The 17,282-nt window shown below is 37.6% G+C and overlaps 3 protein-coding genes across 4 annotated transcripts; 1 reads left to right on the top strand and 2 right to left on the bottom strand.

Annotated features, from left to right (window-relative positions):
* Positions 1-2,934: 2,934 nt before the first annotated feature.
* On the bottom strand, positions 2,935-4,613 carry aqz (aaquetzalli). Its single transcript, XM_089853014.1, has one exon. It carries the CDS (start codon positions 3,867-3,869, stop codon positions 3,216-3,218), a length of 654 nt encoding a protein of 217 aa, XP_089709140.1. The 5' UTR covers positions 3,870-4,613; the 3' UTR covers positions 2,935-3,215.
* A 766-nt stretch (positions 4,614-5,379) lies between these two features.
* Positions 5,380-10,680, bottom strand: Mtpalpha (monolysocardiolipin acyltransferase Mtpalpha). The gene is made up of 13 exons (XM_089852986.1): positions 10,444-10,680; positions 8,643-8,687; positions 8,368-8,572; positions 7,940-8,301; positions 7,755-7,877; positions 7,406-7,691; positions 7,169-7,339; positions 6,865-7,087; positions 6,587-6,796; positions 6,326-6,521; positions 6,133-6,244; positions 5,983-6,073; positions 5,380-5,909 (listed from the first exon to the last, which is right to left on the bottom strand). The coding sequence occupies exons 1-13, from the start codon at positions 10,499-10,501 to the stop codon at positions 5,700-5,702; spliced, it is 2,292 nt and encodes a 763-aa protein (XP_089709112.1). The 5' UTR covers positions 10,502-10,680; the 3' UTR covers positions 5,380-5,699.
* A 238-nt stretch (positions 10,681-10,918) lies between these two features.
* On the top strand, positions 10,919-16,337 carry Mtpbeta (mitochondrial trifunctional protein beta subunit). 2 transcript variants are annotated; one of them, XM_089853003.1, is made up of 15 exons: positions 10,919-11,074; positions 11,820-11,874; positions 12,504-12,557; positions 12,619-12,748; positions 12,818-12,849; positions 13,397-13,464; positions 13,568-13,655; positions 13,714-13,901; positions 14,271-14,576; positions 15,102-15,181; positions 15,239-15,286; positions 15,364-15,451; positions 15,508-15,582; positions 15,694-15,858; positions 16,148-16,337. In XM_089853003.1, exons 2-15 carry the CDS (start codon positions 11,826-11,828, stop codon positions 16,181-16,183), a joined length of 1,407 nt encoding a protein of 468 aa, XP_089709129.1. In that variant the 5' UTR covers positions 10,919-11,074; positions 11,820-11,825; the 3' UTR covers positions 16,184-16,337. The 2 variants fall into 2 exon arrangements, with proteins under 2 accessions (XP_089709129.1, XP_089709130.1); XM_089853004.1 differs by lacking the exon at positions 10,919-11,074 and adding an exon at positions 11,593-11,746.
* Positions 16,338-17,282: the final 945 nt, after the last annotated feature.

The following is a 17,282-nucleotide window of genomic DNA, read 5'->3' as shown; positions in this document are numbered from 1 at the left end:
ATTTACGCATCAACTTTAATTGGTATAGTTTGAGTTGATGACTCGCTTCGAGTATCTTTTTTACCGATGACAGATTTGGGGTGAAGTTCAATTTTATTTTTGAAAACTTCAGTCGAAGACGATTGAAGTTTCCTCGAAAGTTAAATTGACTGATATCAAGATATCGACTGTATAACTAAGATAATGTCTTACATCGTTCGTAAAACAAACCGAACAACGTAGGAAACCAAATCTTGAAATAAATTGTGCCACCAATTGTTTCTCAATGATGTCAAAAAAACCCCGAAAACGAATTCAAATTTATTGAAGGTGTGATTAGGGAAAATATAATCTAAAACATTCATTAAATTTTGATGTGGGTTATGGAATGTTTCGCGTTATTACCGCTAATTATTATCTCAGACTTTGATTCCAAATGACTATGAAAACACGTGTTAATCCATTGACAGTTCCTTAACATTATCATCCGCTTCGTTACAATACTATTATTACTTACGCAGACTCACAAAACCAATTCTTAAAATCCCGTCTGATAAAAAAACCTACGCCGAAATAAGAGAGACAAATTACTGTTAAATTTTCTTTCGTTAAATTTCAAAAAAAAAAAAAATCATGTTCCAACGCAGTAATGATTCAATATATATATTTAGGAATATTTTAGACAAAACTAAGTAATATCACAGATGTTTTTTATAGTCATTACTGGCGCATTTGTATTTCTTTTTTAAACTCTGTATTTTTTTTGTTTTTTAACCGCGTTTGTAAAAAATATCATTTAATATATAGGCCTATATATACATTATTTATAAAAAACGCCGAGCGTGACTGTTTTTTTACGTTAAAAAATGTAAAACCCGTTTTTTTTTACAAATGCATCAAGAAAACACTAAAATTAGAACGATTTTTTTAAGGGGGAAGGAAGATCTATTTTACATATATTGGTTTGGTTTTGGCATGCTAATGCTTTTCATAGAGATAGTGAACTCTAAAAAATAAATTGATTAAAACCGTTAATATTTGCAAAATAACGTTATCAATACAAACCAAATGTTTACCGTTAGTTCGTAGTTAAGAAATTTTAGAGATTTTTAAGTCTAACATCTTCTCAATCTTAAGAATGATTTTTCCTATAGCTTATTTCGAAGCAAACTTGAAAAAAAAATCAAGTAGCTTCGATTCTTTAAAGGTTTTTCGATAACGCGCCATTGAGATTAAGTCGAAATTAACGGTAAACATTTCGATGTAGAGTTGATAACATTATGAAGTATATTTCAACGGTTTTTCGTTCACTATCAATCACTTATATTTATAAAATTGTTCCAACATCAATTACCAAGTCCGAATTTGTATCTTAATTTTAAAACTATTTTCTCTTTTCAAAAATTAATTATTATTTTTTGTAAATTAGTTGCTTTGCGACTATCTTTTCAATTTTGGTGGTGTGGTTGGTTCTTTTTTTTTTTAGAGTATTTATTTGTGCATTATGGTTTAAATACGTTTCTTTTCTTTGTATTTACCTTTTTTTATAAGAAATTCGTATTTTAATCATATATATATATTTTATTTTCTTATTATATAAAAGGGAGCTCAAAATGTGACTACGAACGAACAAAATAACAACGATGATGATTAACCAATTTTGGGGGAAGAAACTAGAACTTGCAAAATGATACCGTTAACTTAACTTAAAATATTCGTAACATAGGAACCATTTTTGTCTCAAAGAAAGCTTTGGTTAATTCCACCGTTAGCGAACGCGGACGATCTATTTGGCGCAATTTAATTTGATATTGCGCGTGATATTAAACGGCAAAATAACAATAAATAAATAAAATAGATATTACTATACGGAACGGAAAAACAGTGAAGTTGGTTGAAAGAACGAAATAAATTTTCAAATTTTAACTTTTGATGTTTGGTTGGAAAAAGAGTTCGATAACGCGAACTGCGTTAAAAATTTTCAAAATTTGAAATTTATCGCGTATATTAATTCGCAGCATTGTGACTATAAAGCTTTGTGTTTGAAAATAAATAAAAGTTGCGTGAAAAATATAATTTTAGAAAAATCTGCGCGTGAAAGAACCCTCCGAATTTAGTTTGCGACTAATTTATAGATATTGATTTGTTTTCGAAGATCTATTATAAATAAACGAGAACTTAAATGATTTGAAAACGAACTTCAAATCAAATTGAGCCAAATAGATTTCTAACAATAACCATGCGCTAAAACTATTTCTACGAAATCTGTCTTGGTTAAGCATGGTATAGTAATAATACACAACTGGCTTCGCTTAAAAAAAAAATTCTTTAGAACCTGCACTAATTTACGAGACTAGCTATATCGATGATGGCCCTTGCATTTTAATTTAAGTAAAGATCCTTAACTAAAATATATATAAACTATCACCGGTTAAAAAAAAAGAAAAAAAACATTTTGCGTTTTGGAATTAGTTTTTTGGGTTTGAGCCAGAATATTTTTTTTTTTTTATAAAATAAAGAAAAATAAAATTATTTTGATTGTTACTTAAATTGAGATTTAAGTTTTTTTTTAACTTTGAGCCCCCTTAGGGTAATGATATCTTTTGTTGTTGTTGTTGTTGTTGTTGTTGTTGTTTTTAGCACTCCATGCTTATTTACAAAGCACTAATTAAAAAGTGTCACAATAACAGGCAGGTTAAGCATTCCCAATTAAGCGCCAATTAAGTATTGTTTCTAATAATATTTTTTTTTTCTTTTTTTTTAACAAAGACGCGGGTGTAGCTTAACGTTTTTATTTTTTTAAGCAACATAGATTTACCGTAATTAATACCTTTCTAATATTAAATAAAGCCTTTGTGAGCGTGCTTAACCTGCAAAGTAAAAAGCGTTTAGAAGAAAAAATTAATTTGTTCTAACAGAGGTTGGAAAATTAATTTTAAAAATTATAGCCACATAAAAAAAGGATTTAAAAAGAAAAAAGATAGTTCCATTCTGTTATTTTAAAACAATTAAAATTAATTTAGGCTTAAGAGTTCTTTTAATTTTTTTTGTATTTTTTTGGTTTTTTTTGTATTTTTTAGTTTTTTTAACAATATAAAAATCGCATTGCGGTTTTTTATCTTAATCTTTTGTACAATAAAAAATCATATTTTTTTATGACTTTGGACCTTATTTAAGGTCGTTAACCTTTCACCCTTTTCCAAGTTCTGGAAATATTTAGCTCCTGGCTTATTTTTCTATCCCTGAACCTTCAGCAATAGTTTCAAATGATTGGTCATTGCTTTGCAGTTTTTTTCTGGCACTATGATTGGTCCTTCGGATGCAGCGTTGTAGGGGTTATTCATCATGTGATTTTGAGCCTTTTTAATAGCCGCTGAACTAAAAAGTTCTGGGTAATATTTTGGAGTGGTAGGGACCGCGGCTTTTGTCGTCTGCTGCTGTTTTCCAACATTGTTGCCATTCTTAGCCCCTTGATGCTGCAACTGCGTTTTTTTGTTTTTCTTGATCGAAATGGTGGGTGTTAACATTTCTTCGGGTCCCATCCAATGAGACGGTGGTTTTGGCAGTTTAGTTGGATTTGGCGGGTCGCTGAATTTGGCTCCCGCGTAATGTTGGTCTCCCATCAAAAACTTGGACGGTGGAGAACCCGCGAAGGTTTTGGGAGAACTTCTAGTGGTTCCCATAGGGTTTTTTGGGGAATTTCGACTTCCTGATGGTGAAAGATGATTAATCGGTGGTGATTTTGACTGAGATCGACAGTTATTGGGTGTCGAATTATTTTTCTTCGATTCGACATGCTGAAAACCTATAACTTGGCTCATGGGGCTATAATCACTCTTCTGATTGGTTGTCGGGGTGATGACGATGGTCTTGAAGCTTTTTCCAACCATTTTTTTTCCGTGAAAATGTTTCTCAGTTAAAAAAAATTCCCGTAGTGGTTGCGGCAGGATTTATTATATTTAATTAAAATAACCAGGTCGTGCCAATCTTCGTGGCTATTCATAAATCCGCGATTATTTCCTTATACGTAACTGGTTTATTTTCCTATTTCCCGAACTTTCCAATATGGCGTCCTTAACGCGTATACCACAATGGCTACGTAACGGACATACGTCCGTGCGATACTAGCACCTTTGAACTGTTTGAGTTTTTTAATAAAGAAATCTTTTCTTGGCACATTCGAGGCCGTTTATTTATTCCAAAACAACGTGACCTCTTCGTCAATTAAAAGGAACTCGGCTTCAAAGTCGATTCTCCGACACTTTGATAAAATGAATTTTACACCTACCTCCCTCGTCCTCCAACAAGAGCGAAATAAAATGGCGTCGGCCGCTGGGAAAAAAAATTAACCCCAGCCAACTCCGTCGTTCCCGAGCTCTAACTTGGAAAAATAACCAAAGCTTGAACTAAAACTATCGGAAACACGCTCTTCTTTCTTCAATATAACAAAACGAACAACTTGTACGATACTAAATCTAAACAAAACTCGAAAAATCCAACTCAAAAATTCGTTTCCTAAGCCTAAATTCTCTCTCTACACGACTCATACGTCGTTCTCTCCTTGTCCTCGTAACGGACTGTGTGCTATGTATAATGTGGAGGACTAGACGTTGCGGTATGCGTCATATAGGACGCTTTAAACTTGTTTTGATGCGTAGAGCAGTACTCCTTTTTGCTTTCTGCGCACCATCAAAACAAAGGGGCTGGCACTGTGCCTCCTCGACTTTGCGCTACGGGTAGCAACAAGACTACTCGGGTCAAACTGTCGATGTACTATTGCGTAGTGATACGCCGCTTTGTAATGAAACCTTGAGGGGTCGGACACGAATTAAAAATGCTTAAAGCTTTTTCTGCGGGTTTATCTCGAAATTTGGAATCTTGAGACTAAAAGTTGAACTGTTTCTTAAAAATTTGGCCATAATTGATTGCTTAAAACTTAAAAAAAAAAAATATGTCGATCTGGCAAATTTGAAATTTTTGAGTTTTTATTTCATAATTTTTTCAACTTTCCCACACCATACTCTTGTTTACGCCCTATCTGAAAAATTACGACGATAATACTATTTAATTAGACAAATAAGATAGTAAATTTCAATTTGTTACACATATGAAGCCATTTTTACGAAATCCCAAATATTATCTACAAATATTGGAGTTTGAAGTACTAATAATGTTGCTAGGGGCCTAGAGGGCTTGCCGCTTATCACAAATGAGTCCCTGAAGCAAAGTCCGACTGGGCCGAACAATGACGTTTTGGCTAACTTCCAAAAAATTATTCCCGCCCTCCAAATAATGACGTCAGCGAAGGGTGGAAAAACCACCACCTACTAAGATAAAAATCTCAAATGAAGAAAAACCTACGTCAATTAACTATAAAAAATGTATTTATTGAGCAAGCGCTTTTAATAATAGAATTTAATATATTCCTAGAATGATAATACAAAATTGCATTGATATAAATTACAAATGTCTGCAACTTTTATGGTTACAAAAATATTTTTCCCGCCAAAATTGTGATTTTTTTAATTTTTGTTGAACACTTCCTCGTAATAATCTTCCCCAATGACCAATTCTTTTAATAAGGCCCAATTATATTTAAATTAAATTAAATTCAAACCAAAGTTATTTAATTCAAGTTAAGACAACTAACTCGTTTTAAATAACTTCAATCAATATAAAAGAATTAGGACAAAATAATTAAACGCCTTCTAAATGAATGATTAATTCTTTCTTTGGTGAAATCTCTTGGAACTATCTTTACTATGGTCCAATAACAATTGGCACGGAGCAAACTGCGGTCCGTATAACGATTGGAATTCTTCCATATGGCGAACTAATTTATCGGCTCCGTAATAATCAACGTAACGGAAGGGTCCTCCCAAAAACGGAGGGAAACCCAAACCAAAAACGGCTCCAATATCGCCTTCCAACTGAAATAGATACATAAAGCCAAATTTTAATAACAATAACGAAGGTCTATCATAAACTCGTTATAATATTTACAGGATTAGCTAAGATTCCTTCTTGCAAGCACATAATGGCTTCATTGACAAAACGACTGACCATTCTCAATTGTTGTTCTTCCGTTGAATGCCTGATAATTGTTTAAGTTAATTCTTAACGCGCTCTTTACATTTGCGTCAATAAACTTACTCTTTCTTGGGTGGAATATGATATTTCTTTAAAATGTTAACAGCTTCAATGTTGATATCCTTTTCTTTGACGCCAGGGGTGTAAATATAGAAACCTTTGCCAGCTTTGCGACCTTAAAAAAAATTAAAGGTAAACTCGTCCTTAAAATAAACCAAGAGAAGGATCGTCAAATATCGTAACTGAAAATACTTACCGAGAAAACCAGCAGCGACCATATCCCTCATAACGTTGATATCAGAACCAGCAGCTCTATCTCCAAAAGCTTTTCCTAAATCCTCAGCAACATGAGTCGCAACGTCAATTCCAACTTCATCAGCGAGAGTAGCGGCCCCAACGGGGAATCCAAATTTCTTTGTTAGTGAATCTAATTCTTTGGGCCCGACACCTTCCTGTAATTGTTACCAAAATGTTAATTTCTTCATTTTTAACCAAAGAAGTCTTCAAACTCTGTTACCTGCGCGAGTCTGATAACTTCAGCCATCATTGGAGCTAAGATCCTCGTCGTGTAAAATCCCGGTCCGTCTTTAACAGTGATTACGACTTTGCCTTGTTTTAAACCAACAGCTACGGCGGCGGCCGCGGTGTCTTTCGAAGTTTTGTCCGTCGTGATTACTTCCAAAAGCTGCATTTTGTCAACTGGTGAAAAGTAGTGCATTCCAACAACCTGAAATTGATTGTTATATTACACGTTTCGCGTCAATGTTGACGACTCGCCACTGAAGAACAACTTACCTTCTCGGGTCTTTTGCTCGCCTCCGCAATTTTATTGATGGGTAAAGCTGACGTGTTTGACGCGAAGATGCAATGATCAGGAATATATTGTTCTACTTCTTTGATAACCTTGTGCTTCACTCCAATATCTTCGAAGACCGCTTCAATAACCATATCCAAGTTCTTGAAATTATTATAATCGAGTGTCGCGTCTAGATTAGCCAAATGGTTGTCACGCTCGAAACTATATAGGTTAAAGTGAAATCAAATGTAATTTCATTAAATTAATAATAACTTAAAAGCTTTTCTATAATAAAAATCTTACGTAGTGAGACGCTTCTTTTTCACGCCATCATTCAAGCCCTTTGCAATTTGATTTTGACCTCTCGTTAAACCTATTGTCGATGTGTCCTTGAGAATGACCTTGTAGCCTTTATCAATTGACACTTGGGCGATACCAGCACCCATAAGTCCAGCTCCTAAGACAGCTATGTTCCTGGATAGAATAGTTCAAGATTATAAACCCGCGATTATCAATGAACTAAAAGAAATGAATATTTACTTGGGGACACGTTGTGGGGTTCCAAATCTGTTCTTCTTGCAAGCGACTTGACCATAATAGAGACCAATCAGAGCTTTGCAATGAGGGGTCATGGCTAACTCTCCAAAACCTTTCGCTTCAGCTAAGTATCCCGCTTTACTACCCTTTTCCAAACCAACTTTGGTCACTTCCAGGATTTTTAAAGGAGCTGGGTAAAGACCATTGGTCATTTTCATCACTTGGGCTTTGGCTTTCCCGAAGATTTGATCTCGAACATAATTGTAGCCAATTGCCTTCCTCAATAATCCTAAAATTGTGAAAATGAACTGTTAAAAACATTTTGGGGAATAGATTTTTCAACTATACTCACGTTCAAATAGAGGCCTGGTTCGATTAACTTTAAGAGATCCAGAGGCGAGATTTTTCGCGATATCGACAGCTACTTGCTCTAGGTATTCAATGGTTCCTTCTTCGGGAGATCTTAAACCCGGTCCTGTTAATACGGTTAAAGTCATTCTCAAAGATTTCGCGCTTTCCTTCTCAAATTTTACAAACCTAATGGTTGAACCAATAGATCAACAAGGCCCAACTTCTTGGCTTTATCAGGTCTGATGTTGCGTCCAGTTAGCATCATATCCAACGCATCAGGGACGTTAATAAGTCTCGGCAATCGTTGAGTTCCACCGCCCCCGGGTAATAGACCCAGCATGACTTCCGGAGTGCCCAACACAGTTTTCTTATCCTTAACGGCAACTCTGTAATGGCACGCTAAAGCCACTTCCAAGCCACCTCCCAAACAAGATCCCTGTATGGCGGCAACAAATGGTTTATTGCTATCTTCCAACTGTTGAATAATCTCCTGTCCAGCTCGTGATAGATTTGTCGCGTCTTCCGCCGTCTTTTGGGCGTCTAACATCCTAAGAAAAATAACAGAACAAATATACACCCTGGCTCAACTAACTCTTGGTTTTAGATGATCGTACATAATATCCGCGCCAGCTATGAAACAGCCAGGTTTTGCTGATATGAGAACTCCACTGCGAACTTGGCTATCTTCCGCAATTTTCTTCATGACAACCTGAACTTCTTCCATGAATGGTTGCGATAGCGTGTTAACTTTAGTGTTGGGAGCATCTAATTTAACTACAGCAACGCCGTCTTTAACTTCGTATTTCATGTGAGTCAGATCTACCATAGAAAAACGGAAGATTACGATAAAATTAAAGTAATTGTAACCCCAATTTCTACAATATCTTACTCATCATGGCTATCCTGTTGGTATGAAGGCTTCTTAGATAGGAACCTAAATAAATCACGGATTTTTGAAGGGGTAGAAGACGATTTTGAAGTTCACAATAAATCATGAATGGGGTTGGAAAATTAATCCTTTCAGAGCTAAGAATTAAAGAACACCACATACGTTCTTTATGAATGCACGTGCAATTGGGTTTCTAATTCACTTCTAAAGGTGATCGTATGGGTAACCCGAATCGGATCCAGGAAGACGGGGACCCCTGGAATTTTCCAACCCGACCAGTCATGCAATTTTAAAGTCGGGTTAAAAAAAAAAACGGGGTGGGCCCAGAATTGAGGGCAAGTTATTGTTGACTATATTACGCGCATTTCATGGTCGTCCGCCAAACGCCAATGAATTAAAGCAAAGAGCGGGTCCAGTGGATCCCCTACAAGTTGACTTTCCTCCTGAACTCCAGGTTTAGCTTGGCGAAGGCTAGTGGGCAGGATTTATAAATGCACTTATAAATCCCGCCCACAAATGCCTCCTGCCTTCGCCAAGCCAAAACTAGAGTTCGAAAGGAAAGTCAACTTGTAGGGGATCCACTGGACACGCGCTTTGCTTTAATTATGTTGCGCGCATTAGATTTCAAAATTGAAAAAGTGGTAGAAGTTTCAAGAGCACCAGAAAGCCCATTTAGCCACTGCCCAAGACATAGACAAGGACAAGGACAATTTGGAAACTTTACAGATAGAAGTTGAGCCTGTTCTGGAAAAATCAGTTATGTAATCGGTTTTTAGCTATGATTTTTGTGAAAGACTTTCTATAGGGAGCTAACAACTGGCTAGGGGGAAGAGATACTATGACGTCACGCAACCCCTCTCTGGTTGGCATTTTTGCGCGTAGAATACTGTTTCCAACCGTTAGAAGGGTGTGACGTTTCAGGGTCAGAACTGTTAGCTCCCTATTATGATCTGCGAGCGTGTGTTTGTGTTTTGTGTGTGTGGAGGTTGGATAGACGAAAAGACCTTTTTAGCTAGGCTTGGTAAGAAATTAATCTACCCCAACTGTTGGGTAATTTCGAATAGACTAGTGGCGGTAGAGAGGGGCGAGGACTGCGTATCCCTCCCTCTGCGCGCGCTCTTGTAAGCAGGGATACTATACGCGTCCCTTAGGGGGTGACAATGAGCTAAGAGATAGAAGGGTATGACGTATGCATACATAGTACTGCCATTACTCTATATTACCTTAGCGAGTTAGAAAACATTAATACTGTACTACATTAGCACATACGAAACTAAGACGCCCTCCCCACCCCCAACCACACCTAGCTAATAGGTGAATTTTTTACGTGACTTGTCTATCTAGAAAATCGAGCCCAGACATTAAAGGGGCTGTTGGACCGTGGGACAAACGACGATCTTCCCCATAGAGCTTAGCAATAACATAGCGCGTGAGTAAAAAAAGAGAGGGGGTCGGTAGCCCCTTTAAAGGGGCTTTTTGGATTGTGGGAAAAACGACGATCTGCTTCATAGTCGCGAGTGGGTAAAAAGGAGAGATGGTATCATGGTGGCTCAGCCCCTTTAAGCGATCTCTATTATTTGCCTACAGCTCTTAGGGGGGTCATCCACAAAGTCTGCCAGGCTGGTTATGTTACCTCTGTCTACAAGCCTGCCATGATTTCATCATTGTTAAGCCTAGTATTTTACAGTTACGTACCAAATAGCAAGCCACGATTGCCGGCGAAGGAGGGGGGCACGGTTAAGGTTCAACATTCACGAGAATCATGACTCTATGACTTTTTAGCACAGTACTAAGTACTTACCAGAGTTTTTAAGAAAAAGTCGGCATGTCAATTTTCTTAGGACGCACTGAGTAGCCATTTTGAACTTATACTATTTGGTAATTGGTATAGACTAATTTAACAAGAAAAATTAAAGGAATTTAACATATTTTGTAAGCCAAAAGTTTCCTCCTAGAATTGCTGGCGGCTTCCGCTACCTCGCGATGCGACGGAAAAAAAGAGCCGGGCCTCAGCTGGGCACGTCGGCTTGTTAATTATAAAGCCGAATAAGGGCCGGAAATAAACTCCACAAATATGAAATTAAATTTGCTTAAACTTTCATCAAAAAGCTATTTAATTATTTTTTTAAAGAAATAATAAAATAAATTACTCTAAAATTACTAGATAAATTAAAAAATATCGCTGTTTGTTTTTCTTTTCATAAAAAATGTAAGAGATTGTGATGGGGTTAGGTTCAGCCCTATTTAAAAAATGGGGTACAAAACGCGGGCGGGAAAATTTTTTTATCTCCCAAAGCGAAGTAGTAAGCCTAGCGAGTCGACTCGTGTAGAGATAAGTGGATGTTAGTGGCAGTGGAAAAGTCCAAACAGATAGCAGAAGCTAAGAGTCACTCTTCTTTTCTAGAAACGTCGATAATAGTTCCAAGGCTTAGGTAAGTGATTTTAATTTTTCATTAATCTAGTCTTTAAAATTGAATGATTTTTATAGCCAAGGGTTATTTGTGGGCGGGGGCCGCGGGGCCATGAACTCTTTGGCACTTATGGGGAAAGGTAGGAAATAACGAACTATAGGAACGACCCCCAACCCTAAGGGCTGAAGGGGAAAATGTTGTAAATACACCAAAATCATTATTTTTTTTTTTCAAATAATTTATGGTTAAAACTGTGTGATTGAATGTGATTAATGCAAAGTTATGTATTGAAATCCTGTTCACGGTTGATTTGAATGGGAAATTGTTCATAAACAGGGTCATAGTGCAAGCTTGGACCAAGTAAAGCTTTACTTAGTCCAAGGTGCAAGTCGCTGTGAAGGGACTTGCAAGTTGCAAGAGAAAGAAATTAATGTTAGAAAAACAGCAGAAGGGGGGGGGGGGTCAGAACTTGCAGAGGGATTTAAATAGGTTGATATGCTAAATTGCTAAATAAGCATATCAAAATGTAAACAAGACGTTTAGGGGGGGGGGACCTGAAATTATAAGTTATTAAAGGTTATCTTTAATTTTAGCCAATCAGTAGCGTTTTTAAAAACAAACTTTCCACCCCGTCCCCTATTGCTAAATTAAATACTTTCTGCTGACTAATGATAATAAGAGTTTATCATATATGTAAGCCTACAAAGAACATTTTGTTGTTCACATAAACTTGTTCTTGACCACTTGTACAAATTTTACTTGTCAGAAAAACATGACTCCCGCTTTATTAAAAAAATTGCCAGCTTCATTGCATTATGGCTGTAAGTAGACCTGTATTTTATGTAAACATTTGAATTAGTGAAACATTTATACTATAGCGGAAGTTCTTAAATTACGCAGTTCGCGGTACCTCCTTAACAATTTTGGTCTTGCAACAAATCATTTTATGACATTTTGTTGTTGATTCACGATTTCTGCCTCCATAGACCATTCCATTAAATACTTGCCGTGAAACCAACGTACAGGGGAGGGGTTACCGTATTAGGCGAGTTCCCTCGCGCCAAGAGGCAACGCCAGATGGAGGTGCAGGTGCGGCTGGCCCCTGTCCTGTTTGCTTTTCAGGGGCTAGAGGTGTTTTGAGAAGCACCGCTAGAGGCAGAGCGAGTTGCCTAGCCTCCCGCGTTTAGTGAACTGTGGCTCCATCTGGCGTTGCCTCTTAGCGAGTCGAAAGACACCTCTCCGCCCCTGCACGTTTGTTTCTCTACAAGTATTTACAGGAATGGTCTATTGACTAAATAATTATATTTTTTAAAATACTAAAATTGTTTCGCTAAACAATAGTTTAAGAACCCCCGTCTTACAGTACATGGCGTATCCAACATATTACATGTTGGCTATGCCCTGAATAACTTCTTTGTATTTATAAGTAATGGTTATAATGTCATTACAGACTCTCCTTTAGCTAGCTTCTCGCTTAAAAGAAATCTATCCCAAAACAAAGCCGGTAATTAAATATTAGCCGATGTATGTTAAAAAGACTGTAGCTAATTTTGAATTATACTTAGGAACAAAAACATTGTCAAAACCTGGCCTTAAAAATGTAGTCTTGGTTGAAGGGGTACGAACCCCTTTTTTGATGTCTGGTACTGATTATAATAATTTAATGCCCCATGATTTGCAACGACACGCTCTTTTGTGAGTACCTTAAAAAGCCTTCGGTGACGCTGAAAACACTGATTCTAAAAGTTTTATTATTTAAAATAGGGGATTGATTAAAAGAACAGGAATTCCTAAAGGTAACTTATTTCTAATTATCAAATTTAATGTGCTTTCGAAATTGGTTGTTTGTGTGAAACGGGCAACAAAAACCACTTTATTAATTCATTGGATCACTTTTTTAATTCATAACCCGAGCCTTACTGGTCCCAAGGGCTACTTTTAAGCATAGCGGGGCTCCAGTGGATCGCCTACAAGGTGACCTTCCTCCTGAACTCCGGGTTTGGCTTGGCAAAGTGTGAGGCATTTGTGGGCGGGATTTATACGTGCATGTATAAATCCCGCCCACTAGCCTTTGCCAAGCCAAACCCGGAGTTCAGGAGGAAGGTCACCTTGTAGGGATCTACAGGAGCCACGCTATGCTTTAATAATTCTAACTTAAATACATAGGTCCCGAGTCTCGAGAACCAGTTTGGGGGGGGGGGGACTTATTTTGCAGCTTGGTTTGAAACCGTAACCAATCTAAACTCCGCCTACATGCCAAACCTCTATAGACTTTAACCCGTTTCTCAATCAAACATACTTAATGAAATTTAACACTCCTAAAATACAAAGGTTAATTTATAGAATCGGTCGAGTACATCATATCAGGAACTGTTATTCAAGAACCTAAGACGAGCAATATTGCGAGAGAGGTAAGTTATTCCCGAGCTTAGTCATATTTTTCAAAAAAAAAATAAATCTAATCTCGTTTCATTCCAAAATAGCGTCTATAATATTTGTTATCTTTCATTATAGGCCGCATTGTCGGCGGGATTCTCTGATAAAACTCCTTGCCACACCGTTACCCAAGCCTGTATCTCTTCCAATCAAGCTATTAGCACAGGTGCTTGATTGATTAGAAATGGTTTTGTTAAAGTTCTACAATGGTAATTCAATTTCAGCGGTCGCTTTACTGTCTACTGGACAACACGAGATCATTATCGCGTCTGGTGTTGAATTTCTTTCCGATGTTCCCATCAGATTTAGCAGAAATATGCGAAAGCTCATGCTTTCGGCTAATAAAGCTAAAACGATCCAACAAAAATTGGGTTTACTTGCCAAATTGCGACCCAGTTACTTTGCTCCAGAGGTAGATAGTAACTAAGAAAATAGTAAAAATACACATAAGTAGGCTTAGTACAGACTAAATGCACTATAGTTTGGCGTAAAACTTATTGTTATATCTCTAGAAAGTATATTGTTTTACGCATACATGGTAGGGGTGTGGCGATACCCTAAGATAGAGTAATGGCACCTACTTGCCTTTGACTGTATTAAGCTCTATGGGTAGTTAACATGGAGTGCCACTACTCTATTAACGGTTCGGGTACCCGCCCTGATACCCGAAAACGACTATTCCAACTACTCAAAACTACTCCCCCATTACCAATGTCAAGTTGCGGGTAGAAAAATTGGAATCAGACGTGAAAGGTAATTAGGTAATAATATTCATCTACAGTTGCCTGGAATTGCGGAATTTTCAACCAATGAAATTATGGGTCACTCTGGCGATCGTTTGGCGGCCGCTTTTGGCGTCACTCGTAAAGAGCAGGATGATTTCGCTATACGTTCGCACGCTCTCGCCACCAAAGCCACGCAAGAGGGTTTGTTAACTGACCTTCTACCCTTCACGGTTCCGGGAAAAAAGGAACCCATTTCTGCTGATAATGGTATCAGGGTTTCTACAGCCGAGAAGTTAGCTAAATTGAAACCAGCTTTTATAAAACCTCACGGAACAGTAACTGCTGGCAATTCCTCATTTTTGGTACGATAGTTAAAAGAGTTATCTCAGTTGTGACGTCAGAGCCTAAGTAAAACGTCACGGGCTTGGCGGCCATGTTTGCAGGGTTCATACAAACCTGGAAAAATCAGGGAAATAAATAGTTGACAAAAACCTCAGGGAAAATTCAGGGAAATTTGCGTCAAACAGGGGCCGAGTAATTAAGCAAAATGTTCCTAAACATACCCCCCTCCATAGGATTAAGATTACACTATACTTTGGAGGCTATAACTCTGGTTATATTGGAGATATGGGGATGTCCTTTGAGTATGCTATAGTCCTATTTGTCCCCCCCCCCCCCTCCTTCGTTAACATTTGCTCCATAGGATACTCCATATACGGGAAAAACCTGGAAAACTCAGGGAAATTTGTTTTCCAAAAGTTGTATGAACCCTGGTTTGGTACCGCTTTGGTTCTATGGCTTGGGTGACGTCACACTAAGGTTTCTGAGATAGCTCTAATATAATTTGATTGAAAAGTGTCGTAAAAACGTACTTCTTTCATATCAAGACTGATGGTGCGTCAGCCTGTTTATTAATGACTGAAGAGAAAGCGTTGTCAATGGGTTTAAAACCAAAAGCGTATTTACGGTAACTAATACTTAGTTAAAATTCTACGAACAATTTTGACGAGTTTGGTTTTTTTAGCGATTACGTCTACGTGTCCCAGGATCCTAAAGATCAGTTACTTCTAGGGTACGTTTAAGCTTATAGGGGTTTTACATAAATAGACAAAATCAAAATGATTCATAATAACTTACTTCGATGTTTAGACCAGCTTACGCGACCCCCAAAGTTCTTGAGAAAGCTGGACTATCGCTTTCCGATATCAGTGTCTTTGAATATCACGAAGCTTTTGCTGTAAGAATTTATTTCACCGTAAATGTATCGCTGTTTAACCTATTTTTATATATTAGGGTCAAATTTTGGCTAATTTGAAAGCCATGGATTCGGATTACTTTGCTCAAACGTACATGGGACGTAAAAATAAGGTAACTTCAATAAATTCTGTGGTTTGAGCTTGGCCACGTTTTCAGTTTGACCAGGCAGTTCTCGATCGGACACAACTGCAAAAACGAATCTTAACTTTATTTAAATGTTAGCTTGGGGCTGTACCTATGGAGAAATTGAACTTATGGGGTGGTTCTTTGTCCATTGGTCATCCGTTTGGCGCTACTGGCGTCCGATTGGTGACAACGGCCGCTAACAGGCTCCATAAAGAAGGTGGACAGTTTGGAGTAGTTGCCGCCTGCGCTGCCGGAGGACACGTAAGTCGATATTTTATATCTCTTTGGTGTTCTGTCGATGATTTATCATCTTGCCAGCGTGATATGTATGTTATTGGTCGTGAATTTGGTCATTTGTTCTCGTAACAATGTTTATATACCAAAATTTCACGCGCATTCACGCGATAGTAAATATCAAATGCATCAGGGCCAGTTGCCGCAAGTACTTGGCGAACTTGGTAGTATGTTCATTTGACAGTTTTATACGTTCGCGATTTTGGAATAGCAAGAACTAATTCGAGAGATTAAAATGAAACGTTTTTCATTGCAGGGTCACGCTATGGTGGTTGAGAAGTACGCTAAATAAGGCATTATTATTAACTTAAATGTATTAAATTGTAAATGAGGGAGGTTGTTAAAAATCTAAATATATTTCAATGTACCAAAGTTTACTATGGATACTAATTTTTCTACTCGATTTTTCCTAAGTATTAAGAATAAAGTTTTTTATTGCGAAAATATTTTAATGTTGTGTTTTATTCATTGCTTCAATGACAAGTCCATTTCTTACCAAAATTTCATATTCCACCAATTACCTCAGCCAAATTTCAGACTCCTCGCATCAGGCGACTCAAATTTCAGCTTCCACAATTTCCCTGGCCATGTTTCGGATTTAGTGGCATTTCTTACCATCCCATCTCTATTTATTTGGAGTGGTCGCCATCTTGAATAGTCCTGGCTAGAGTCGCTACTCATGACCATTTGGGCCCTATTTTTCAATACACGACTTCCTTTCACGGATTTCAGTTTCTTGGCCTCAAGTCTTGTTTCACATTTCCTGATAATTTGAGCCCTTTTTCAAATTCCTTGATGGGCGCAATCATACTTGCGGGGCGCGGTACCTTTCCAAGAAGTAAAGCAAGTATTTTTGTAATTTCCTGACCCCGATTTCAAATTTCATCATTGAGCCCATAATTTCAAATTCCCTGACCATCTGAACATATGAAGTTCTGAATCCACCCAATTCCAAATTCCCTGACCATATGAAGTTCTAAATCCACCCAAATACCAATTCCCTGACCTAAAATCATTAAACACAGATGGACTGGAATGGAGACGCAGCACGTGGTTCTTTTAGGCCAGCGCTCGCAAGCGCCACGACGCGACCAATATTGAAACTTTATCGACTCAAACCATAGCCATAACATGATATATGAGTCGAAAAGTTTTGGGACTCTCCCGCTAAGGGTCGATGACAGGCGATGCCATTAGCTTAACTGTGTTTAATGGTCTTAGCCCTGACCATCTGAAGCCGCCCAATTCCCTGAGCATCTGACCCCCAATTTGAAATTCCCTGAGCATCTGACCCCAATTTGAAATTCCCTGATCATCTAAACCCAATTTTAAATTCCATATGTCAGATACCTTTATTTCCAGGGCCAACAAAATTTGAATTGGTACTCGAG

The sequence above is a fragment of the Phalangium opilio genome, unplaced genomic scaffold, assembly GCF_054372755.1.
Source record: "Phalangium opilio isolate 3A_F unplaced genomic scaffold, DU_Popi_V2 ptg000113l_1, whole genome shotgun sequence".
NCBI lineage: Eukaryota > Metazoa > Arthropoda > Arachnida > Opiliones > Phalangiidae > Phalangium > Phalangium opilio.
This window is presented reverse-complemented; position numbering and strand designations above follow the sequence as displayed.

Excerpts from the sequence above, each read along its gene's own strand:
- Mtpbeta (XM_089853003.1), top strand. The coding sequence starts at position 11,826 with ATGACTCCCGCTTTATTAAAAAAATTGCCAGCTTCATTGCATTATGGC. Across the intron at positions 13,465-13,567 it reads CGAGCAATATTGCGAGAGAG|GCCGCATTGTCGGCGGGATT; the intron begins GTAAGTTATTCC and ends CTTTCATTATAG. Across the intron at positions 15,452-15,507 it reads AATATCACGAAGCTTTTGCT|GGTCAAATTTTGGCTAATTT; the intron begins GTAAGAATTTAT and ends TTTATATATTAG.
- Mtpalpha (XM_089852986.1), bottom strand. The coding sequence starts at position 10,501 with ATGGCTACTCAGTGCGTCCTAAGAAAATTGACATGCCGACTTTTTCTT. Across the intron at positions 7,088-7,168 it reads AAAAAGAAGCGTCTCACTAC|TTTCGAGCGTGACAACCATT; the intron begins GTAAGATTTTTA and ends TAACCTATATAG. Across the intron at positions 6,245-6,325 it reads GGTCGCTGCTGGTTTTCTCG|GTCGCAAAGCTGGCAAAGGT; the intron begins GTAAGTATTTTC and ends ATTTTTTTTAAG.
- aqz (XM_089853014.1), bottom strand. The coding sequence starts at position 3,869 with ATGGTTGGAAAAAGCTTCAAGACCATCGTCATCACCCCGACAACCAAT.